The 27571-nt window shown below is 35.5% G+C and overlaps 1 protein-coding gene across 5 annotated transcripts in view; it reads left to right on the top strand.

Moving 5' to 3' along the window:
* Lrp1b (LDL receptor related protein 1B) overlaps window positions 1-27571 on the top strand; it is a 1927307-nt gene that overhangs the window by 1757803 nt on the left and 141933 nt on the right. For all 5 annotated transcript variants that reach the window (XM_037205578.1, XM_028868856.2, XM_037205579.1 and 2 more), the window contains 5 exons: window positions 2958-3064; window positions 15142-15271; window positions 17002-17108; window positions 17435-17567; window positions 24126-24248. In XM_037205578.1, coding sequence (XP_037061473.1) covers window positions 2958-3064; window positions 15142-15271; window positions 17002-17108; window positions 17435-17567; window positions 24126-24248 — 600 coding nt within the window. The remainder of the gene's footprint in view (window positions 1-2957; window positions 3065-15141; window positions 15272-17001; window positions 17109-17434; window positions 17568-24125; window positions 24249-27571) is intronic.

The following is a 27571-nucleotide window of genomic DNA, read 5'->3' as shown; positions in this document are numbered from 1 at the left end:
CAGTGAAATTTCTCATTGCTTTCCTCCACTCTCCTCCCATCCCCCTCTTTTCTGCTTGTAACTAGAGATTGAACCAGGGAATTTACACATCCCAGGCAAATTTTCTACCAAGTGTTACATTTAGTTTGAGGTAGAATTTTGCTCATTGACCAAATGGGCCTTAAACTTACTGTGTTGCCCAAGCAGCCTTTAGTTTTGTGATCTTCCTGCCTCACCATCCAGAGTACCTGGTATTATAATCTTGCATCACCAGGCCCAGCTAAGGTAGTCCTTTGTTCACTGAGTTGTTGAAATCACACAAGAATTTAGATTGTTGCTCTAATAAGAAAAGGAAAAGAAGAGTGAGGACTGAGATAGCTTCTCTCTGCATCAGTTGGGGTTCCCAACATGGCTCAGCATTATTATTCAGACATGCAGAAGTCAGCCTGTGACCAAAGAGAGGTGACAGGATTCTGACTTCACTAGTCACTGAAAACATATTCATTAAAAAGACTAAAGGATTGCCGGGCATTGGTGGCGCACGCCTTTAATCCCAGCACTCGGGAGGCAGAGCCAGGCGGATCTCTGTGAGTTCGAGGCCAGCCTGGGCTACCAAGTGAGCTCCAGGAAAGGTGCAAAGCTACACAGAGAAACCCTGTCTCGAAAAACCAAAAAAAAAAAAAAAAAAAAAAAAAAAAAAGACTAAAGGAAAATGTCCATTTAAAATAGCTAATTATGTGTGACCTCCGAGTTTTATATTTAATCTGAGCTTATTGACTAAGATAAGGAATACTGACATTTCAAGGAGACAAAACAGTATGTAAGAATGAACTCCAGTACAGTTGGGGCAAAGGAAAGCAGAAGCATATGCAAGATGAACATACATAGCAAGACAAGTATCACAGTAGATTAACATGTTAAATGCATAATGCATATGAAAATGAAGAGGTCTATATTCACCAAGATAGTTTTGAAGTCTGGATGTTTGAAAATTCTACCCTGCAAGAACCAGAAGTGAATGAAACATTTAAACATATCAAACACTAGTGGTTTTACACAAGTAAAAAGTTGTCAGTCAAGAAGTTATCACAAAGAGATTAAAAAGATAGAAATATCTCAGGTAAACGTTACTGTGTTAGGATGCCATCAATATATTTCCAATTTCTGATATGAAAGGTAGTGTAAATGTATATTTATATATATAGCATTATTTAAACATATATGCACTATATGTTGGTTACATAATTCCTAAAATTTTACATCATAAGTGCATGGACATACATGTGAGTAGTGGTATGCTATCATATTTTCAAAACTGTTGACCATTAATGTACACTTTGATGCATATTCAGCACTTCCTGTTAATCATATATTAAGGAACAAAACATATAAGAAATGGTAAATCAATATTACTTTTAAGAAACATCACCCACATACTCTTAAATTCTCTTTTGGTTTGCTTTGCACTTAAGAAACACCCACATACTCCTACATTCTCTTTTGGATTGTTTTGCTTATGAATCTGATTTAGTGTATTTTGTTTTAAATTAGGTTACAAAAACTTTATTCAGTTGTATGCATGAGGATAATTCGAATGTTAGTGGAGCCATTAATTTCCAGCTGTGTGTGAAGTCAAATATGTTTTTGCATTCTTACATTCACCAAGGATGACTGGTCTATGGTCATTGATCCTCATCTGCTGATCATTTCATTTGCTAAGTGTTCAATGGGCATTGCTTTAGCAATGATCTCTACTCTAAAATCAAGGAAATGTCACTGTCATTGGAACCATTTCATAATCCAAGCCAGTCTTGAAAATGCCTGAAGTGTCTCATCATTTTCTATCAATAAAAATGTGATATAAGCCACTGATGTTTGCTACATAATCAATGTAGATAAAAATTATTTAATATATTTTGAATTAATTAGCTAATTTTCTTTTCTTAAGTGCCCTGTAATTTTATCACAAAATTAGTTATTTTGTACATTGACTAGCTGCCTCTAGTTTATTTGAATTTCTAGAGTCTTCACATTGAATATATATCAAAAAATTTTATAGCATATCCTTTACAATAAATGTAACAATCCTAACTTACTGACACCCAATTAATATAACTGGTTGAACATAGAATAATTGATGCTTGGTAGAAAATCCATGCTTTCCTGTGAAGTCCACTGTTCGGAACTTCGATTTTCTTCTTGAACTTCAGTGTCTTCTTTTCATGAAGGGTGGTTCTGAAAGCAGTTTTCAGTGCAGAGGCTTGTTTTTGCTCCCTTAATATATAAAGAACTAGCCATTCTGTGTGGTAACCTCGTGCTTCATTGCTACTTTGAAATCCAGGGGTCTTTGAAAACAGGAAAAAGGGACCCCATAGAAGCTTTGTGGTGGTCAATGTGCTTGGGCAGATTTACAGAAATCGTCAACATTGTGACAAAACACACACCCCTAAGGCTGAAGTGAAGAATGAAGGCATGCTATTTTATTTCAGTCCTAAAGGAAATATGACCAATTAAAATTAAATCAATAGTGAGCAGATTTTTCAAAATTGACAGGTAAATCATACAGGGGAAAAGGTAACAATTACACAAACAAATAGGCAGGCTAGTTTTGTTTGTTTGTTTGTTTGTTTTTAAAGAAAGCCTACCCACCCATTCCCAATGCTGTTTATATACCCTTCTTGTCCTATGAACCCTGGATTCTCCTATGACAAAATCAGGTAAATAAAATCCCTAGCATACATAATTAAAAGTCAGTATCAATGCTTAGTTTTCCTATCATGTTGCTTCTGTTAATGACTTTTGAATTACATTTGAAAATTAGTATATTACATCCCATAGATTCTTCATGAGACTTTCCCGCATATGATCTCATTGCTTCTGCTTGCCCAAACCTCTTTTGTTTTTCTATTACCTCTTCATGTTGATCGGGATGCAGCTGATTAAAACATACTCACCCCATGCTTTCTTTCCATCTCCAGAGCCACAGACCTGTACACTGAAAGACTTTCTCTGCAGCAATGGAGACTGTGTGTCCTCAAGGTTCTGGTGTGATGGAGAGTTTGACTGTGCGGATGGTTCTGATGAGGTAGGGATCTCTATGAATACACACAGGCAAATCAGGTCTCATACAGGGTAATCATCATTCAGTACGGTAAGTGTGACCAAGGGCAGCTCTGTAGTGCACCCTGCTCTGGATGTCCTGAGGTAGTTTTAATTTATGTGTTATTCTGTACAGTCCTTACAGAATAACTGTGCTACAACTGAAAACTAATTCTATAGTGTGTTTTCTCTCCACTGTTGGATATCTGATCAGGAAATATGATGCTTGGAAATCCTCTTCCCTGTGGCTGGTGTCCTTGCCATTTGTGAATTTTTTCATAAACTTGCTGGAGTATTTATAGCTCTTACTAATATTTTATGCATTTTAAAGTATTTCTTTCTTCAGTGGCTACAGTCTTATAAACTTTACTGTGGGTCATCGATTTTCATGAAACCATTGGTTGAGATTTCCTAAGATGATGGATCAGAATCCATTTATTATAAGAACTATGCTTTAGGTGAAAATAGGAGATAATTTCTCTGGACAACTCTGCAAGCTTGAATTGTACTTAGGCTTCCCTGCTATGTATCATGTGACTCCATGAAGCTTTAAAACTAATCATACTGAAATGATACCAGCTTTCGGCTTATATCACTCGAGGTAAGTTCAGGAACAATCACTTTAAAGGATTTTCTTTGTTTCTTAATTGTTCAGGAGGAAAACGGGATGTAAGTAAGCCTAAGAGGAAAAGAGGTTTTCAGTTCATTATAGAAGTCATTGCTCTTTCACTCACATAGTACTGCTGTAGATACGTTTTGCCTCATAGGCAATTACACATATTTGCTAGTCATAAACACCATCCCATCGAACTTAGACTGTACAGGATCTTCCTTAAAGCTTCAGAGGTTTTTGTTTCATTTCTAAGTTCCCTAAGCATCCACTGATTCCCTTTCTGAGAAAAAAGCATAGTTTGGGCAATAGTGCATAAAAAGTAAGGCTTTTCCAGTCTACCATTCTTACAAGGACAGATACTTTCATTTTCTCACCATTTTGGAAAATCCATACTAATTATAGCTAGGAATGCAGTGTTTGGCCAAAATCATGTGTGACTTCTTACCTCAAGACCACCAAATGTGAACTTTAGATTTGAAAAAGTATCTCAAGAGAAGTTGGAAATTATCCATATCATTCAAGGCTATTTGTAAATCAAAATCCAATCTCCTTTACAAGATTTTACAAGGAGACTATAGTTTACATTGACCAGCCACATACTTGTTTAGCATCTATCATTTAAAAATGTCTTAAATACTCCCAAGTCAGGAGACTGTATCTCATGTAAACTTACCCATGCCATGGCAATGTTTTGATTTTTATTTTGCTTCAGCCACTTCAAACTTCCTTAAGCCCTATAAGTGCTTGTTGTATTTTATCACTAGATGTTCAAAATATAGAAGAGTCAAAATCTAGTTTTAATGTAAATCTTTCCAAAATATTGTTCATGTCAAAGTAAATATGTTTACTAATAGCATTCATCACATTCACTAAATTCCTGGGCACAGTATTTTCCTGGTTGAAAATGTTTTCACTTACTAAGTGCCATCAAGGCAATGCTCTAAGTAAATTATTCTTTGTGATGGTCTTCACTAACAGACAGTGTAGTCCATAGTAAATTCTATTTTTTTCTTTGAAGTCTACAATAACATTTTGTTTGATAAAGACAGTGAGGCAAATGAACAAAATGAGAATTTAGCACAATGCTAGAAAGGACAATTGCATAAAGATAATATTACAAATAAGTAGAAAAGTTGGGAGAACTGTAATTCTATGTATACATACATATTCAGTGTTGGGTGCTTCTCAAAACAACATGAAATAAAGATTAAAGCTTGGATTAACTTAATTTAATGTCAAGTACATATCTCTGTTGCCTACATAAATAATTATCTTTTAAAATATTTACTTACATTTTTATTGGTTTTTGTTTATTGTGCACATGGAAGGATGGTGAACACATGTCATAATACGGATGTGGTCAGAGAACAACTTGAGAGAGTTTATTCTCTGCTTTCCCAAAGGGGGTTCCAGGTATTGAACTTAGGTCGACTGGCAGTAAATGCAGAAACAAAAAATAAATACAGTTCAAATTATCAGTATAAGATTCTGCTTAATATTTCTTTTTTCTAAACTATCTCCCTTTAAAAACAAAGAGAAATCCAGTAGTAATGCTCACTCAAGTGTTCACAGTGATTTATAAAGATCATTTCCCGATTATTACTGTGGGGAATGTGGAATTCCAGGTTTGAGAAAAGAATTTCACAACATGAAACGTTAACAACATTTTAGAATGTCAGCACACAAGACTAAAGGGCCAGTGAGCACAGGGCATCGAGACACGCTTGAAAGGGCCTTCGCTGACAAAGGGAACAAAGAGGTTGCTATAATGAACTGAAACCCTAACAGAATTTTCCCAAGTTCCTGTCCTGAGAAAATTCTTCCCAGAGTCCTGGAAAGATGCTACATATGGCATGGGGTATCTGAGGGAAAGGAATCTACATACACTACACTCTTTTGTCCGTTAACTTTATTCCTGTGTGACAAAATATCTATACAGCTTCACCCCTGTCATTCAGCTCCTCTCTGTGCCCAGTTTTCCTGTCCTCATAGTTTTAGTAAGCTCCTATGCTTTTGACCTGATCTTTGTCCTCTGTTCCTTTGTCCTCCATCTATATCTTCCCTGACTCCTTATGCTTGGCCCTGATAAACCCCACAAAGATCTGCTTTGCCCTCTACTGAATCTCTGTCTTTCTCTCTTCTCTCCCTGCCACCTGGTTCTGTGTCTGCCTCTGGAATTCCACTCTGGTCTTTAGTGTACTTGGTTATGCAAAAAGCCCTATTGTCCTCAGTTAATCTCTTTGCTTTGCCCCTAGCCTGAGGGAAGGGTATGGTCTGAGCTTCATTTGAGCAAGAAACAATGTTAGGCATCTAGGAGCCTGCTTGTCTCCTAGGCTCAGCAGGGGAGTTAGTTACCTAGTGGAACAGTGTCTGAGAAGCTTACCTGTTTGCCAAAATAGTCTGGAAGTATTTGAGCATGCAAGAATTTCATAGCAGAAGACAACTGAAATATTAAAACTGGATAATACCAAATATTCCATGATAAATGGCTTCCCATATGACAGACTCTTGGCCAAAGTATAGCTTTAATACACAGTTGAATCTCTATAATATATTTTTGTGGTCTACAAGAAAACCAAATAAGCATAAAATCTATGAGTTCATAATAGCACTTAATAAGATCTCAAAAGTTACATTTCATTTGCTATAATATTAGTATTCTTAAGAAAATATAATTTGAGGCTGGAGAGATGCCTAGATGGGTAAGAGCACTTGCTTACAACTGCCGGTAACTACAGTTTCAAGGGAATCTAACTTTTGGTCTTTATAGAAACTGCATAGTAAAATGCATATACATACATGCAGTCAAAACATTCATACATGTAAAATTAAAACAAAGAAATCTTGAAAGAAAAAGAAAGGCCAGGAGTTGGTAGAGAAGGATTAATATATTCAAAGTATATTTATAAAATTCTTAAAGAATAAAAGTTATAGAAAAGATAATGTAACTTAAATTCAGAATGCAGGAATTTTTTTGAAGAACAAATAGAATTTCTAAGCAATAAATAATGTTTCTAAAAAACAGAGAATGGGAAAAGTTTTATATAAGTATAGTCTTACCTAAATTCAATATATAGACTTATTTGGAAACCTCATTTTGCCAAATAATATATTTAATTAAATAAAGATATTTCATGTGGTTTAAACATACCAATGGATTATTATTTGTATGGTACTTAAATTTTCCAATGCCATTTCATGTTAAAATATTCTTGAATATATATAAATGTGGGAAGGATGAAAGAAATGTGAATTGTGAAATGTTGGTGATTTAAATACTTGGTTCATAAGGATGAATGATCTTTATACATGTGGGGCTTAATTGTAAGTCACAGTCAGGAAAACACATGCACACACACACAACAACAACAACAACAACAACAAAAACAACTGTGAGCCAATACATTTTATGAACATAGATACAAAAGTTCTTACCATAATACTTACAAACTAAATCCAATAGCCTGTTAAAAAATTATTCACAATGCTCAAGTTTGATTTACTCTAGGGAAGCAAGGATTACTCAGTATATGCAAATCAATAACAATAGTGATAGACCCCAGACCCAGGGTACTACCTTCTCGGGTGGGAGCCCCAAGAACCCAGACTGGTCCAGTTGATGCAAACAGCAAGAGGTTAATTAATGCAGCTGTACAGTCGGGCTCCTTTCCTCCTAAGAGCAAGAGTCGTGCCCTACTGTAGCCACATGGGTACTTTTAAAGGAAAAGGAAAACCCACAAAAGCCATATGATTACAATTCCCATGCAATTTTGTCTGGTTGGTTCATGTCTAGGGGCTACTTTCACAAGATTATGGCCTAATCACAGGGTAGGTACAATCACGTCCACATGCACAATTTTCCCCAGAACCTCAGGGGGGTTTCAGGGCAGGAGTGAAGGTTACACAAAGGATACAGTGGTCTTTCCTGGAACACTTGCAATTATTCCAGTCACAGTTGAGCAACATAACAGAAATCTCCATGCATTGTGGTAAGGGTGGTTGAGTAATGGCTGAGTCAGTTTGACCTTGGAACTAGCTTTTTAGTTCCTCATTCTCCTGGGGCTTGGGGGGTGTAAGCCTGAAGGGTTATGGTCTTTCAATAGTATGCCAAGACAACAAAATGATAAAAATGTGATGATTTTTATAAAGACAGGAAAGGATTTTAATAAAATTCAACATTCTTTCATTATTAAACACTGAGGAAATTAAGTGTACAATATAGACAAGTCAATAATAAAGGCCTCAAAGATGAAATAATAGCCCGCTTACCTATAGGAAAAATCTGACAGTGTTTTCTGAGATCTAGTTTTAGACTAGGAGGTCTAAAACTTTCACTTTTACCCAACATAGTCTGGAAGTATTGCTTACTGGAGATAAGCGGGGGTCTTCCTGTGCTTGCTAGGTAGTCTTGGCTAACTTGGTACTCATTACACAGGCCACAGTAGCTTGAACTAATGGCAATCCTCCTGCTTCAGCCTTGACTTCCTTAATCCACAAGCTGTGCAGAACTCCTCTCCTGTTCCACAGCACCACCACCTTCATATGCCTTGCATTTAAAACTATCCTGACACCTTTAAACTATCCCAGGGGTAGATCCAGTTCTAGTAAAACTTCCTCTCAAAAGCCTTTTCTAAAAGATACATGTTTGTTTTCTTAACAATCAATATATTTTTTATTGTAGTTTTGAAAATGGTACTTTATATTAGTCTTTGAGCTCATAATGTAACGTAGGAAAGAACCACCTTTTTCCATTATCACTTATGAAAGTCTCTGGCAAGTAATAATACTTTAATATTTGGGAAAATACAGGAAGAAAAATGTCAATTCTTTGGAAGAAGCTCTAATAAATGCCTGTCAGCAAATATAAAATTTAAAAAAAAGGCAATACAATTTCCTTCCTCACCTGAGGATTAACATGGAAAGAAGAACAATGATTTATCTTCTTCACCCCAAGAATGTCTATAGCTATAAGCTGCTATGTCATTGTGGGAGAGGAAAATGTATAGATTGTGAAAAATAGAAATTATTGTACATGGGCAAAATATCAGTCCACAAAGATCTTGGGATGTACAGATCATTTAAACTAATTTTCATACCAAGGTGGGTGAAAGTCACTCTTAATTATTTCCTACAAAGAACTGAGGGTTTCCTAAAGCATATGGGTTATCCTGTTTGACTTCTAATAAAATTTGTACATGAGCAAGCAGAAGTGGCCACAATGACAGATCATTACACAGTCATTTAGGAGCAAATGTCACAATAGAAAAGCTGACACATGCAGCTAAATGGTAAGTAGATCAGTTCAGAGGAAAAGGGATGAGTAGTAAGAGAATAGTAGGAGAAAGAAGGCTGAGGAGAGAAACTGCCAGCTGCCACCATGACAAGCCTCATGTGAAGACACTGGTAAGCCACAAGCCACGTGGCAAGGTATAGATTTATGGAAATGGATTAATTTAAACTATAAGAATAGTTAGCAAGAAGCCTGCCACGGCCATACAGTTTGTAAGCAAAATAAGTCTCTGTGTTTACTTGGTTGGGTCTGAGCGGCTGTGGGACTGGCGGGTGACAGAGATTTGTCCTAACTGTGGGCAAGGCAGAAAAACTCTAGCTACATTTATCTACAAATCCAGCCCTAAAGAAGGTGACAGAAGGTAAACTCCAACAAAAAGAGGTTAACTACATACAAGAAAACTCAGGGAAAAAAAATAATCTCAGACTAGCTAAGTCAAAAAGGAGTGCATACACACACACATACACACACACACACACACACACACACACACACACACACACACACACATCATCATCATCACCACCACCACCACCACCACCACCACCACCACCACCACCACCACACTGATACACCAACAACAATAGCACTAACAACAGTGATGAGAAAAATAACAGGAATAATCATTGCAATTTGATATCTATCAATGTCAATGATCTCAATTTCCTAATTAAAAAAAAAAGACACAAATACAATGGGCGTGAAAACAAGATCCATCCTTATGCTACATGAAAAGTAAAAATAAATAAATAAAAAAGAAAACCCAAAACAACAAACAAAAAAGAAACACACACACACACACACACACACACACACACACACACACACTTTAGTATCAAGGATAGACATCACTTCAGAGAAAAAGGTTGCCAATAAATATTCCAAACAAATGGACCTAAGAAAAACACTGCTGCAAACTTTTTAATATTTGACAAAAGAGACTTCAAACCTAAACAAATCAGAAGAGATAAGAAAGAACATTACATACTCATCAAAGGAAAAATTTACCAAGAAGAATTTCAATTCATAGCTTCTATGTTCCAAACAAAAGAAACACTACTGCAGTAAAAATCACATACTGAGCTCACACACTGATAATTGGAGACTTTAGTGGCACACTGTCACCAATAAAGACGTCATTCAGACAAAAACTAAGCAAATGTGTGAACTAAGTGACAGTGTAAACCAAAAGAACTTAACAGATATTTACAAAACATTTCAGCCAAACACAGAAGAATATGCCTTCTTCTCAGCACTTTACCGAAATTTCTACATAATTGATCACATATTTGGATACAAAGCATGTCTCAACAAATAAAAGAAAATAGAAATAACAGCCTGTATTGTATCAGATCATGATCAATTAATTAAAGCTGCATAGAAACAACAGGAAACTTACAAGCTTACAGATTTACAATCATAGAAACTGAATAACTCTACTGAACAAAAAGTGGGACAAGAAAGAAATTAAGAATTTCTATAATTGAATGCTTATGACTACCCAACATCCCCAGTCTTATGGGGCAACAGAAAAGCAGTTTTAAATGTATAGCACTAAGTTCCTACATTTGAAAAAACAAAAGCAAAAACTGAGATCTCATAGTAGCAACTTAACAACATTCCTGAAAGCTCTAGAACTTTGGGGAGGAAATGACACTCAAAAAGAATAGACAACAAGAAATAATCAAACTCAGGCTGAAATTTTTTTAAAAAAAGATAGAAACAAAGAAAATAATACAAAGAATCAATGAAACAAAGAGTTGGTTCTTTGAGAAAATCAGTAAGATTAGGAAACCCTTATCCAAATCAACTAAAGGCAGAGAGAGAAGACCAAATTATCAAATTCAGAAATGAAAACAGACACTGAAAGAATCAAGTGAATAATAAAGACACTTTCATGGCAAATCTAAAATAAATGGGTAATTTTCTCAATAAATAACACTCATCAAAGTCAAATCAAATAAATATACACAATTTAAACAGACCATTAAGATTAGTGAAATAGAAGTAGCCAGTACCAGTCTCTCAACCAAAAACATAAGCCTAGCGCAGAATTCTATCAGACTTTCAAGAAGAGTTAATGACATTACTTCTCAAATTATTCAACAGAATAAAAACAGATGGAACATTGCCCAGCTTATTTTATGAGGCCACAGTTACCATGGAATCCAAATCAAATAAAGACCCAAGAAAGAAAGCAAATTACAAATTAATTTTCCTTACTAACATAGATGCAAAAATAATAAAATACTTGCAAATTGAATGAATCCATGAATACACCAAAAAGATCACCCACCATGATCAAGCAGGCTTCATGCCAGGGATGCAGAAATGGTTCAACATACATAATTGATAAATGTAATTCACCATATAAAATTGAAATAAAAACACACCGTTATCTCATTAGATATAGAGAAACGCTTTGATGAAATCAAACTGTCCTTCATGATAAAAGTATTGGAGAGATTAGGGATATAAGGTACATATCTAAGTAGAATAAAGGCAATTTACAGCAAGTACATAGCAAATATTAACTTTAAAGAAAAAAAAAACCTCAAATTAATTCCACTAAAATCAGGAAGAAGACAATGCTGTCCATTCTCCCGACATGTTTGCATTATAGTATTTGTAACCTTAGCTAAGAAAATAAGACAACTAAAGGAGATCAGGGGGATAAAATTGGAAAGGAAGAAGTCAAAGTATCTTTAAGTCCACAATATAATGGTATACATAAGTTACTTGAAATTTTACCAGGAAAATGCTACAGCTGACAGGCATATTCAGGGAAGTAGATGGATACAACATTAACTGACACAAATCAGTAGTCCTCCTATATACAAATGCCAAATGGCTTAGACTGGTGATGCATACCTTTAGTCCCAGCACTGGGAAGGCAGAGGCTGCCAGATCTCTGAGTTTGAGGCCAACCTGAGCTACAGAGAAAAATCCAGATCAGCCAAGCTTAGGCAGTGAAGGAAACCATCAAACGCAGAAAGCTGGTGAAAATATATTTGAACAAGGGATGGGGGGGCATGTTCTAGCCCCAGCAAGCCGAAGAACTTGGCAACTTTGGCCACATGGTTCTGTCTTTAGAGTCAAAAATATAAGAAAGAGTTTATGGAATCTCCCTCCACAGCTAATGAGAGCTATGGAGGCCAGGCATGTGTCAGGGGTATCCCTGCATGGAGGTCTAGACAAGCCAATGTGTGAGTCTGTGAAGGTGAAGCCTAGATTGTTTTGTAGATCCCGAAATTTTAGAGATGCCAGAGTCATGGGATACTTGTAAAGGAATTCTGCTAACAGGGAGTGGAACCAGCCCAAGAAAAAGATGTGTGTTGCAATCAATATAGCTAAAAGGACTTGGAGAGAGATCTAAAGAGTGCTTTGACATTAGACATGGAGACAACTGGCTTTTGGTCTTTCTTTGGTCCAGTATTTCCTCATTATGACCACTTTCCTTCCTTTTAGTACAGTAATGTTTATCCTGTGTCATTATATGTTAGAAGCATGTGATCGGCTTTTTCATTTTGTATTAGAGGGGATTACAGTTAAGTGAGTGCATGAATCTCAAAAGAGACTTTGAACTTTGTACTTTTGAAGAGTGCCAATATTGCAATGGACTATAGGGGCTTTTGAAAAAGGATTGAACAACTTTTTCATTATGATATGGTTATAAGCCTATGGGAGCCAGGGAGTGGAATGGGGTGCTATGAATGAAAATGACACTCATATATCCATAGGAAGTGACCCTATTAGGACTTGTGACCATGTTGGAGTAGGTGTGGCATTGTTTGAGGAAATGTGTCACTAGGGGGTGGGCTTTGAAGTTTCAGATGCTCAAGCCAGGCCCAGTGTCTCTCTCTTTTCCTTCTGCCTGTTGATCTAGATGTAGAAATCTTAGCTCCTTACCATGTCTGCCTTTGAGTTGTCATGTTTTTTTTGCCATAATAATAATGGACTAAATCTCTGAACCTGTAAGCCAGCCCGGATGAAACATTTTCCTATATAAAAGGGGCTAAGGTTACGGTGTCTCTTCACAGAAATAAAACCCTGAGACATTTCAATTGGGCATATAACCAAATGATGCTTCATCTTACCATACAGACACTTGCTCAACCATGTTCATATCTATTGTATTCTATTCATAATAGCTACAAATTGAAAACAACCAAGTGTCGTTCAACAGATGAAAAGACAAAGAAAATGTGGTACATTTATACAATGAAGTATCACTCAGCCATTAAAGCAATGACATCATGAAATTTGCAGGTAAAAGGGTAGAATTAGAAAAAAAATCCATTCTTAAATGAGGTATCACTGACCCAGGAAGACAAACCTTTTCCTTCTTCAATCATCATCAGAGGAACTTCCTTTGTGCAGCAGATGTGAATAAATATAGAGACACATAGCCAAACATTATACAGAGAGAAAGAGAAACCTTGGAACACTCAGTCATAAATGGTCCTTACTGATCATAGCTCAGGGAACCCTGCAGAAGAGAAGGCAGGAAGAATGTAAGAGTCAGAGGGGATGGAGGACATCAAGAAAACAAGAACCTCAAATCAACATGAGCAAAGCACATAGGAACTCACAGAGACTGAGCAATCCGTATAGAGCCTGCTCAGGTCTTTACCAGGTCCTCTGCATTTATAGTATGGCTTTTGGTTTAGTGTTTTTATGGGATTCCTGAGTGGGTCTCTGACTCTTGTGCCTTCTCTTGGTCTCTTTTCTTTTTCTTTGTCTGTCTTTTCCAATGCTGATGTGGTAGTTTTTGTTATATATTACTATATTCTATTTTATTGTAGCCAAAAATAAGTGAAGGAATGAAAACCTAGCCACTAGGATCAAGGTTAACAAGTGAACTGTCATACCTTCAGGGAGAGGGAAAATCAGTCTTTGCCAGTGGAGTAGCCCTGGCTGTATCAACCATTACAGTAGATGTCAAGAAAAGTTGACCAGCAAATAGTGGACTCCACTGGTTTTTGTGTGTGTGTTTTTATTTGGTAACAGTTTGATGGGGCTTATTGTTTGTTTGTTTATTTTCTTTATGGGTGCTTTTGTAGTTTGTTTTCTAAGTTTTTGGAGTTTTGATGTATTGAGTGTTTGGTTTGTTAACTTAAAGTTGGGCTGGTATCAAGATGAAGAAGATACGTAAGAACTTTGGGCTGGAGAGATGGCTCAGCCGTTAAAGGCTAGGCTCACAACCAAAAAATATAAGAATTTAGAGTAGGGGAAGAATATGATTAAAATATATTTAAAATTATTTACGATAATAATGTATATATAATGTATCCATGGAAAAATTCTATTGCAGCATTAGACTGTCAGTTACTGGAAGTTGACATGACTATAATTGAGAAACTCATTTTCCAGTCTGTTCTCCATCCTCTTCATGTGAGATGAGTTAAGCTCTGGAGCTGCACAGTAGCAGTTAGACTGCAGATCTCTTTCTTGAATGAATAATGTCCCAGTAATTTGAATTTGTATTAAAGCTCAGAACTTTCAGACCTGGGTGACTGATACCAGCCCTGAGAAGCAAGTCTAAAATATGGCTTATCTGGAAGCAACTATTATTGGAAATAATAAAAAAGACACTTTCCTAAGTGGTACTGACTTCGGTTGTAAGAAAAGAAAAAATGGAATTTTTCTTTAAACATAAGCAATGTTAAGTCTTGTTTTGCTAAAAGCAGTTTCAATCCCAGAGGGATTCCACAAAGGATAATATTCTCTGAATTGTATTTGAAAAGTCTAATCATCCTTATAAAAAATTAATTTCATGTTTATGTTTGTATGTGCACATGTGTGTAGGTGCTCTTGATGGCCAGAAGAGGGCACAAAAACAATTAAAGAAAAGGATGCTATGAATTTAAGAGGAGGAAAAGGGAGGGGGGACATAGGAAGAGTTGAAGTAAGGAAAGAGAAGGGAAGAAATGATGTAATTAATTTTAATTTAAAAATTTAGAAAAAGAAACTATTCAATGAGAAAATTGGAAAATTGTTATCACTCTGTCACATTCATAGACCAGCAATAAACATATGCAGTGTCTTATACAGTTCTTGTGGCTTTTAAACCATTATAGACATTTTTGTTGTCTTTTGGCTTAGCAGATTTTTTTCTATAATATAATTAATTTAATTATCTCTGTGTTATACTTGGCAGAAAAATTGTGAAACAAGTTGTTCCAAAGATCAGTTTCAGTGTTCCAATGGTCAATGCCTTTCAGCAAAATGGAAGTGTGATGGACATGAAGACTGTAAATATGGAGAAGATGAGAAAAACTGTGAACCAGGTAAAATGAGAGCAGAATATCCAACTTAGTGGTTGTTTTTAACTTGATAGAATTTAAACCAAGGTGTTTTGTCCAGAAAACTGTGGCACAGGCACACAGTATATTGGCTTTTAGAGATCAATTGGAGTATCTGTGAATATGCTCTTTGAGTGCTCTTCCAATTTTTTAAAGTCATTTTGGCAGGTAAAACCATTACTTCTGTAGAGGATCTAAGAGTCTGTCTTGGAATTGGCATCCATTATTACAAATTGAAATTTGTTTCAACTGTGTGATCAGGTTTTCAATCTTAGAAAGTGAGGTTCTGAAACAGATAGCAGCAGTTGGATGGGCCAGCTGAGAAGAAAACAAATATATATATATTTTTTACTTATGTCTCATACCAAGTCAAGTGGAAATTAAAAAGTCATGGAGGATATAGAAAAATTATTTAGTTAATATATTTCTATTTCTTAAAAATGGTTCTAAAATATGCTCATTAAACATAGAATACTTATCAATATGTTTAAATTAAATTGCATTGTTTTATAGGAAAACAAATACCTACTGCCACCCATATATATGCACAAATGCATAGTCTTGGGAGACAAGGCCCTTGAAGCAGCTTACTCACTGCCATGAACTCTGCTCAAGCTATGATCTATCTTTCTTTCCACCTCCAGAAGTATTCTTAGTCGTTGGATCTACCAGATTCTCTAGGCAAAACTGTTGTATAAAAAAAATTGAAACGCAAGGGAACCTTTTACACCTTTGTCTAAGCAATTAGTCCTCAGTGTGATGGTAAAATAATTTAGGTCACCTCATTATCAAACATAAGGTCAAACACTAGAAGTCTCAATAAAAGCATTAGGATCCAAATCTATAGGCAAAATATAGCTATCATAAATTATATGATAATTAATTAAAACTGGGATAGGTCAGTAATTTATCCATTTAATAACTTTGCTTAAGGAAAAAAAACTGCTGGACAGTGGTGGTGCGTACCTTTAATCCTAGAACTCAAGAAGCAGAGGCAGAAACATCTCTGAATTCAAGGTCACCCTGGTCTATAGAATCTGTTCCAGGACAGCAAGGGCTACACAGAAAACTCTGTCTCAAAAAAAAAAAAAAAAAAAAAAAAAAAAAAAAAAAAAAAAAAAAAAAAAAAAAAAAAAAAAAAAAAAAAAAAAACAACAAAAAAAAAAAACACCCACCCAAAAACAAAAATAAATAATAAAGAAAGAAGAAGAAAGAAATACTGTAAATTTTACATGATTGCTTAACTACACAAATGCTATTTTTAAGTTTGAAGACAAAAAGGTTCAAATGGGTATCTCATGACAATATTTTCACTTTCTGTGAATATATATATATATATATATATATATATATATATATATATATATGAACTTCCTCAAGACTACTTAATGCTTTGCAGTTTTGAAAGTAGACATCTTTGAGATAATTTAAAATTTGAGAAACTCACTTAACTCTTCATGAACAACGGAATAAGATCTCAATAATATTTCTTGTTTATTTACTTCACAGCTAATTACATCCTATATATAACAAAACAATAGTGTAAATCACAATTTAAATGGTCCTTAATCCTAGTTATTGAACCTTTTTAAAATATCATAACCTCATCTTAGTCTGTCCATAAATTCATATTTGCATATGCTTTTATATATTTTACCTTCTAAATCAGTTATTCTTTTTTGCTATATCTAAACTTCAGCTTTATAATTGTTTAGCCTTCCCTGCTTGCTCATCAAGTGAATATATGTGTGCCAGTGGAGGATGTCTGTCAGCATCTTTGAAATGTAATGGAGAACCTGACTGTGTTGATGGTTCAGATGAGGTAAAACTATCATTTGATTAAAGTTTTGAATTGCATGAACTGGGGTTGAAAGGGCAAATGCAATAAAAATAAGCAAAATTTTGACTACCAGAACTGTCTCAAATTCTATGCAGCTATATGTTATATACAAGTGTAACACATAGATGAACCTCCATTCTATCTGTATACTAAAACAATTTGTTACTTGTAGAGGTTGTGTTCATAAAGGCAAAATAAGATGACTCTCATTCTATAGCAAACATCAATTATTGTGAATTTCATGGTTAGACTGCCTGTGATTCCATCAACATTAATGAAGACACTGCTTTCCCATTGTGTTTGAACAGATGGACTGTGTGATAGAATGCAAGGAAGATCAGTTTCGATGTAAAAATAAAGCATATTGTATTCCAATTCGATGGCTGTGTGACGGAATTTATGACTGCGTGGATGGAAGTGATGAAGAGAACTGTGGCAGAGGTAAGATGGTGGTGGTGGTGTGCATGTGCTTATAAATGAGAGCATGGAAGTAACGTTGATTGATAGTATCTTATAGGATATGCAAAGGATAGAATTTATGAATAATTCTTTCAGCTCTTTCTAGTTCCATTCCATAATACCTTGCAGTAAATAAAAAAAATCCACAAAATTTTTAAACAGAATGTAAGTCCAATCTATGCACAATGGGAGAAAACTCACTCAGATGCAAGAATTTAGAGAATACCTGATGGCAAACTGTCTCCAGGCTAGAAACCAGGTCAGTGATAACATGAGAGGTATAGAGGACAAAGCCTCTATGGTGGGGTGGGGGCACACAGTCTCTGAAGAGGCTGCAGGCTCTGTAGAAACAAGGTGCAGCCTGTGTAGAGACATTGAGAATATTTATGGATATGGGACACAGTCTCTATAGAGGACACAGTATCCATAAAAAAAATGTTTCTAGAAGCATGACTGCTCAAGTGTTCTCTGTGCCCTACCACTGTGTCCCTTCTACGTGGCTTTTCTTTCTCCAAGGGAACAGGAGGATCACATGGGTTACTGAATTGCACATATTTGCTAACTGTATGATATGTAGCTTGTAGTTTGTGCCAGAAAATTTCTTATTTCTATGTTGTTGAGAAGATGACTTGTACTTTTTTCAGTCTGGAAGATGATTTTCAATTTCAGCATGCAATATTTTGTAGCTGTGTGAAGACCATTTTTTGAAACTATGTTTTGGCTATATATCACAACATGGAAAACAGCTAGTTGTTATTGTAAGTTAATGAGAATTAGAAAGAAATGTGCTTAATATTACACAACTTGTATTTTATATTATTTTATTTGTTCGTTTCAATGCAATGTTTTGTAACTAGATCACAGCTTTCTCTCAATGGACTTTACAATTCAACATCTGGAATATGATTAACAGAGATGATACTACCACAGGCTCCCAAACATTTTAAAACACTTTCAGGCTTTACATACAGATAGTATATATCTGTTTCTTAAGTAGATCAAGTGTTTATGATTAAATAGCTTCTCCATATCAAACCCGATAATGTCTTGATTCAGGAGAACTTTCAGTTCACCTCAGAATCTGCATGGCAGTATAGAGAACAGGGAAAGTATAGACATCTGAAATAGCTGTCTGTCTTCAGTTGACCTCATACTCTTTGTAGTTGATCTTTCTAGAGACAAGAGTCACCTGGATCACATGGTAGCACCAAATCACCAACACACCGTATAAAAAGCTCTGTGATTATGTTTTAGTTGGTAAGATAATCCATTCAGGGCTCAAATTGAGCCCTTGCTCTGGTGTAGGTAGAGGTCTAGCTGTGTTTTTGTAACATGGCCTGAGTAGTCACCTGTGCAAACCCTCTGTGGCTGCCAGGGCTGCCTTGTTCCTGCCAGCCCTTACTGCACCTCAGACCCTCATGTACTGTCGCTCCATTATATGGCATCCTGTGCAAGCTGGAATTGCAAGCACGCTGAGATGGATTCTCCTCAATGCTTCACTGATGGAAGACAGAGTTGAGAGCCTTTCATATGATCACTTACAAATCTGACAAAGCCGCATCTACCCTATCTATTCACAGGTCTAACTTCTCTAGGGCTCTTTCCATCTAGTTGCTTATGTTCAGTTGAAGTATCATGGTGACTAAAGTATTTATTCTTGGATTTATATTCCTTAAGGAGATACAATGTTTACAATTTTAGTATTTAATTTAGTCTGAGGAAGTAACTTTGGTATTGATAAATATTTCCAAAAACTTTAAGGAAATATAAAGCCAAAATAAGCCTCCCTTATATTACAATTGATGTCCTGTCACTTTGAAATGGTACACTTCCACTAACAAATTTTATCCTAGGAGTCAAGGAATCTGTGTGTGTGTGTGTGTGTGTGTGTGTGTGTGTGTGTGTAAAATGTATCAGTGCATTAAGTACAAGAGGATAAGAACAAAGGATCTTAATTTTGATACCCAGCATCCATCCATATAAAGCCCATGTGTTTGTATATCTGCAAGACCCATGTTGCGGGGACAGAGATAAGTAACTCTTAGGAGCTTGTGACCCAGACATTGCAGTCAAGATGGTGAGCTACAGGTCCAGTGAGAGACTCTTTCTCAAGGGGCTAGCTGTGGGGCAACAGAGGAAGATGTCAAGCTCACTTCTGCCTCTAATGTTGCATGCACAGTTGAATGTACCGCCCCCTACACACACACACACACACACACACACACACAAGTTTAAGGTTCAGTATGACACATTTTTCCAATCACTGAACTTTGGTTACTTAGTTTACAAGAATAATATTCCAAATCCGATGTAATTAATAGGAGCATTTGTATTTTAAAAGATAGAATCTATGGTCCTAACAAACCTGATGTTTATGGTGGCCTGAACTTTCATTCTTTGTTCTACTTGATCTACATTTTTGGAAAAAAGATTTACAGTATTCTTTTAGCAAATGTAAGCTCAAAGTAAGCAAACTACATGTTTTTTTTTTTTTTTTTTTTTTTTTATGTTACCACATATCAAAACTTCTCTCAACTCAAACTCAGATGAGAACTATCAATGGTTGTTTTCTGTGCGATCCTCTTGACCAGTTTCTTGGGTAGCTGTGTGAAGCTGTTAGCAGCACAGTTATAGTCCAGATATGTCATTGCTAAGCCTTGTATTGTGTTTTCCTTTTTTCTGTTAACCATCTGGTGAATTGATCACAAATATATCTAGGAAACTGGAATGTTAATCTAGCCAATTTCCTTAAATTGTACCTTTTCTGTTGCTTCTGTATGCCTCATACCATCTGAGAATTAAGCATTGTAATGGACTCAGGATGCCAAGAGTCCCCTGATGCACTGTTTGAAATACAAATTCTTTATGGTCCAGTCTGAAGTCATTAGTAGGTTATCACAAAAACCTTTAGCTTGCTGTTACAATTATAATTAAATTTATATTTCTATCATTAATAAAAAAAAACAGTGCTGTGCCCAGCACTCTTCTGGGCATATATAAATAAAATGATACCTAATTCAATAGCATAGGAAGATCACTTTTCCTTTTAACAGCACTGATATACTATATATAGAATTTTTTAAGATAAAGTGTGTCAAGAGTTCATAACTGTGTCTTAATTTAATTTGTCATAAAATACAGAATGCAATGAGATTGATAATTTAAACCATTTTTATCCAAAAAATTTTGACTCTACTATATGATTTTGAATTAAAGCAATGCATACTTAAGCCCTATATTCATGTGATCTGTTTCTCTCTTGCTCCCTCCCTCCCTCATCCCTTTCTTCTCTCCTTCTTGCTTTCCTTCTCCTCTTCATTCTCCTTCTCCTTCTTCTTCATTTTGGAAACACAGTCTATCTAGGTAGCTATATTACCTAGATTGCCCCCAGAATCAAGTACTATTGCCTTAGTTGTTCTAGTGGTAGAGTTAAAACATATACCATAGCACAAAAACTGTGTTTAGATTCCCTTTAATAGTAAAAGTCACGTGTACTTCCCTTTGTATTGTTTTCAGGGAAAATATTAAATGGTTATATATTAGATTATATGAGTTTTGGTAATTGAGATTACTTTTAGATTGCAGCAATTTAGAGCTCAGCATTGCTGACGCTTGAAATAAAGTAGTATTTCAGGAACCTGTGGAGTTTGAAGCTTTATGCTGTGAATGTCAACCAGTCAACTCTCTGACTAATTGAGAACTTGCCTTTCTACGTGTCTTAGAATTCTGTGGTTCTAAAAGATGGCAGATGTAAGCAGAACCAGTCCTATTTTTGAAAATTTGCAGAAACTCTTAGCCCCTGTTTTAAGTGTTACTCGAATTTCTGAACAAAAACAGTAAATATCTTCCTCTAAGCATGTCTACAATTGATCAGATCGTTTCTAAAGTCAATTATATGAAATCTGCCAAGTTTCCATCATACAATGAACTTGTTTTGTAAATCACAACAGGCAGAAAAATCATGAGCATTTCTTATCAGGAAAAATAAACTGATTTGTTTATCTTAGTTCTGAATTTATATCTCTGTGATGTATTACTGGGTAGTACTTATGAATATGGGTTTATAAGTTACTTTATTATGCTTTGGTCATAGATGAAGATATTGAATATCTGTGAAATTAATAGGTTGTCCAGAGAAGCACAGAAACCCACAGTCACCAATAAGCACAGAAATCTGTACTGTTTCTTATCTGTCCATACACAGAACCCAAATTTATTAGCTTATTGGGTTCTTTGCATGTGGTATTGGCACATATATTTTACATTCCAAATGTTTTGTATTTGAGGTAATTTTCATTTTGTGTAAAAACATTAAATATATAAAAACAATGCCAGATTGCCCAAATTTTATAAAAAATAATGAATAGATGGCATCAGTAAATGACTTTTATCTTCAAAGAACTATTGTTTATATTGCAAAAGCTTCTTAACAGTACTATAAAATTTTAGTGAGTAAGTCAGACAGCATTTTAGGGTTGGAGAAATTTAAAAATAACTCTGTTTTTTCTTTTTTTCTATGTAGAAGTACAAGTTAAACTACAAAATATTAGTTTTTAGAGAATTTCATAAATACAATGATTTTTAATAAAATTCATATTCCACTCCATGGAAACCTCTAACTCTTCTTGGATCCATTCCTCCCTCCCATCTTCATGTCTTTGTCCTTGCCACCATCTTCCTTTTCTTCCTCCTCCTCTTCCTTCTTGCTCTCTCTTCTTCTCTTTCTTTATGGCTCATTGACCTTATTTTCTGCTGGCAATACAATCAGGAGTGTAGTCCATATCCTGTAATATGGCTGACCTACCAGAAGCCATGAATTTAAATAACAAAACAAAAGCAAAACTTAATTTCTTCCTCCAGGAGCCATTAACTGTCCAAAGTTTCTCAGCTATGCTTAGGGACTTAAGAGCTCCTCTACCATCCATGCACGAGTATTTATTTGTTTGATCTTTTTCAGGTTTTGAGCAGGCAAGCACAGAACACAGTTGCTGAGTCAATGAGTACAGTCCTTTCATGTAGAGAAGACATTGTTTCACCCTGGGTTTTTTGTTTGTTTGGTTGATTTTGGTTTTGTTTTTGGATTTTTGAGCCAGGTTTCTCTCTGTAGTTTTGGCTGTCCTGGACCTTGCTTTGTAGACCAGGCTGTCCTTGAACTCATGGAGACCTGCCTGCCTCTGCCTCCAGAGTACTGAGATTAAAGGCATGTACCACCAAGATCCAGCTTTGACCTTGGTTTTTACTGTCCCTGTTCTTGCATTTGTACATTATTCTCACCCTTTTTTTCAAGATGGTTCCTGAGTCTTGGGGGAAGAGGGTATCAGATAGATGTCCCATTTATGGATGAAGACTCCACAGTCACTTATTCACTTCACTTTGATCAGTTGTGAGTTTCTATCCTCCACTGCATGAGGAAACTTCACTAATGAGGTCTGAGAGCTGCTCTAGTCTACATGTATATAAATAATGAAATGATAGTTCAAGTATGAACTGACTGCTGCATTATATTATGTAAGTGTGATTAAATAATAGCAGTCAGGTCACCCTTGGAAAATGTGAGCTCCCCAGCCATGAGTTTTCTGCCAGGTTTATAGTGCTATGTATGTACTTCTTCCTGTAGAGTAGACAATAAATCCAATCAGAAAGCAATGGCTAACCCCATAGCATCTATGCCATTATTATAACCATGGGTTTACCTTTCCATGCCAGTCATTGCTGTAACTTGTATATTTTGAAGAGGGGTAAATTTATTGACAAATTTTCTCCTACATTTGCCTGCCTAGCAATTTTTTTAACTGTTAAAGCTAGCCACTAAAGAGGAAGATTCATGGTCAGTACGAACTTGATTTATCCATTTCCTATTACCAAAGTCATGTGGTTTCTTTAGCAGCTATAAGGATGTTTAAAAAACAGATGGAAACCTAATATATATATATATATATATATATATATATATATATATAAAATAACCATCATGAATATATATGTATTTATGATATATTTATATACACACACATATATATGATTTTAATTGGCGTAATCACACACAGAGGACAATGCTCCTTCCATAAGCCATACTTTATCAAATGAAAAGCCCAGCTCCAGGAATGAGATGCTCCCCTCGGATTGTTGATCAAAGGTGTGGCAAAGACCACCCCCAAAAGCAAGTTATTGCTGTTATTTTTGGTTGCCCAAAAGAATAGGATGATATAAGTTAATACTTTAAATGATTAAACCTTTTAAATTTTAATCAAAATGTGATAAATTGAAGATTATTTAGATTTACAAAAATGTTCTTCTGTTATCTCTTGTTATTCCCTAAAAAATAAGATATGTTTGACAATAATGTGAAGATATCTGGAATTGTATAATTAGAAACAAGCTTTTTGTTGAAGAAATGTGTTAGGAAATTTCCCATTTCTGGTACTATGAAGGAAAGAAATGTATGGAAATAAGGTAGTAAACAATAGAAAAAATAGAGGATGCTGAACCCTTCTGTCTGGCATTACTAATTTTCACAATCTTCTTTCCTTAAAAATGAAGGAGAAAGTATATGCAGAGCTGATGAGTTCCTGTGTAACAACTCCTTATGCAAGCTCCATTTCTGGGTTTGTGATGGAGAAGATGACTGTGGAGACAACTCAGATGAAGCCCCTGATATGTGTGGTATGGTCTCTCATGCGGCTCACATTGAGCTCTCCTTTTGTAATCTAACACTCTGAAGGGTATGAAGGAAGAACTGAGCTGATCTACAGATGCCATATCCTTGGGGTCAGGTAGATAAAGTATACCATCAGATACATATTCTGGCCAGGTAATAAAGAGATCATGCTGTTAGAAGTTAATGACTCTGTAGGCAACCCACCAACATCTGATCTGTCATGTCAGCACTATTCACGACACAGAGTATGCACTGCTTAGGATTTGATTACAGTAGATGGACATTTGAATTGAGTGGGGTACATTTAAATTTTGGTTCCACCTCAATGAGTGTTTTAGGATGAGGAAATTTTAATGGTAAGTGTAAATAATGTGAATATGCAAATGACATAATACCAGAGGTAAAAACTTACCGCAGAGACTCTTCAGAAATCAATGCATAATATACACAAAATCATGTTAGTCATTCAGTGTTGATACTTAAAAACTGCAAAACAACAGCAAACAAACAAAATAAACAAGCAACAGCAGCAACCCCCAAACAACAACAACCTCCCCCAAACATACTTTATGTACAAGTTACTCTTGACTAATGTTTTCGAGGTATGTACAATGAAAAATCTATAAAATCTGAGATCATAAACATAAATAATTGCTTGCATTTCTATAAGCTTCATTCTTATTATTCTTTTGTAATCTAATCTCAACAAAAAAGCATGGTCTAGCTTTAATTAAAAAAATACTTCTACATCAGATATCATTAAATAGTACCTCAAATGGTTGAAGGGGGGTGTAGTATGGGTGTGTGTATTTAAATTTCATGTTATCAAGATAAATAAAGTAATGCTTCCCTACCCTGATCAACTCAGAACCTCTTAATGTTCAATAAACTATATTTTCCCTTTTCATTTATATTCCACTTGATCATGAAACCAGTGAGAGGAACTGGGAATAACTAGTTATTAAATAACCATACTGTAGAGCTACACCCTCCTGGGCCATTTCTTGTGTTGGGAAATGCTTCTGAAGGGAATTCCACACAGTAGAGTTGGAAAAATACTGTAAAATCTGAGTGTCTGGGCTGTCTTGCACTCCTGTCTCCCATCTCTCCCATCAGTACAAACATTAAGGAGAGCTATTCAAGCCATAGGATCTTCTACATCATTGGAGATAAAACAAACAAATAAACAAATACCAAAGCTTCTTTCTTTGAGAAGACCTCACATGCTCATTTAATAATTCACAATACTTTCTATATATTATTTTGAAATGTGACAGAAATAAGAGAGAATAAGTATATGAGAGAATTGTTTTTCTGTTACTGTGATAAAACACTGTGATCAAAAGCAACTTAGAGTAGAAAATAATTATTTTATTATGAAGATTTACAAAAGCATGCAACAAAATTTTTTGTTCAATCTTGGAATAAGGGATGTAACATTTTCATCTCAGTCTGAGTGGCGTATAACTGGGACCAAGAGCAAGAAAATAATAATTAAAATCAAACAACAAAACCCAAACGAAAACAAACAATGCTGGAGAGGGAATTACATGTAAACGCCCAGATACCAAGCAAACCGTAGTTTAGTGGAGAAATGGAAACACTCATGTTCCTCTATAGCTCATAATTAGGAGCTAGCAGAGATGCCTAAGCAGTGGTAAGACTCACAAACAATATTGTGTAGCATGCTAGGTAATAGTTTTGATTATGATGATAAATACATGTGATAAAATAACTATTGACCAATTTGACATTGATGTAAGTAAAAAATTATGATCAAGTAAGTTAAGTTCTCCACTGGGTTGATTTGAATATGAGAGAGGAAGGTGTGAAGTACACAGAGCTTTTGTTTCCAAATGGAAATGGAAGTAGAATTTAGAAAAACAACAGCAAAGACTAGAATTCAATTTGGCAATGCATTTGCAGAGACATTCAAGCTTAAATTGGACATTCGATTCCAATATTTAAAGAAAGAGGTTATTCTACTTGTGTAAATGTCACAGGGGGAATAAATGTAACAAATATTTGAATGAGATTATACTGAATGAAGTAAATCATACGAATAAGGAGAGTAGGGAAGAATGTTGAGTGACACTGAATATTGAAAAGAGTGTGAGCTGTCAGAAGAGTTAGTTGGACAATCATAACAAGATTACAAAAAATAAAAATTAAGGAGGATGGCACATGACATAGAACCTAAGAGTGCCCTTGAAAAAGAAGCAATGGTTTTTGAGACATAAAAATAAATTCCAGATCAGGAGTAAAACTATTTTAAAAATGTAAATAAATAAATTTCAATCTTATTACTTTTCCTCTTTTATTAAAAATGGATTCTTTTCTCATAGAATATATCCTGATTACAGTTTCCTTTCCTTCTACTCCTCCCAGTTCCTTCCCACCCTCTCCCATCAGGATCCACTTGCTTTCTGTCTCTCATTAGAAAAGAACAGCCTTCTAAGAGATAAGAGATAAACATAATGAAATAAAATATAAGATAAAACAAAAGCCATTATAAACAAGCTGGACAGGGCAACCATCAGAATGAAAAGACCCCAAGCAAAGGCACAAAAATCAGAGACCCACTAATTCACACCCAAAGGAGTCCAATAAAAATACTCAACTGTGTAATATATCCACAGAGGACCTGGTGCAGACATATGTAGTTTCCATGCTTGCTGCTTCAGTTTCTGTGAGTTCATATAAGCTTTGCTCAGTTGATTTAGAGGCCCTTGTTCTCTTGGTATCCTGCATTCCCTCTGGCTCTTATACACTTTCTACTTCTCTTTCTCAGGTTTCCTGAGATCTGGGGTGAGGTATTTAATGGAGATGTCTCATTTGGAATTGTGTGTTCCAAGATGTCCCCCACCCCCTCTTTCTCTCTCTTGATCTCTAACGTCTGGTTGTTCGTCACTGTATTTGTTCCTGTGTGCTAAAGGAGGAAGCTTCTTTGATGATGACAGAATAAGACATTATCTAAGATCTATGAGTATAGCAAACTATCATTAGAAGTCATTCTATTTTTTATTTTTTTTAAAGACCACTACTAACTGAATTTACCCTAGGTCTCTGAGCTATCTAGTCTCTGGTCCTTGTCACCCAAGCAGTCTCAGGTCATTAAGGATGTTAAATTAGTTGTTGGCTCATGTGTAGAGGCAAGTATATCTGTAAAGATTTCAACAATGCAACCACATAAGAGCCAACAGCTCATTTCCTGCTCTCTCTTATTTCACCTCATCCTTATTAACCCCCTGCCTTCTCTACTCATCTCTTTCTGAGATCTATGATATTTGGTTTAATTTTATGACCCATTTAGTTTAAGCAGCACAAT

This window comes from Peromyscus leucopus, chromosome 4 (assembly GCF_004664715.2).
Source record: "Peromyscus leucopus breed LL Stock chromosome 4, UCI_PerLeu_2.1, whole genome shotgun sequence".
Lineage (NCBI taxonomy): Eukaryota > Metazoa > Chordata > Mammalia > Rodentia > Cricetidae > Peromyscus > Peromyscus leucopus.
This window is presented reverse-complemented; position numbering and strand designations above follow the sequence as displayed.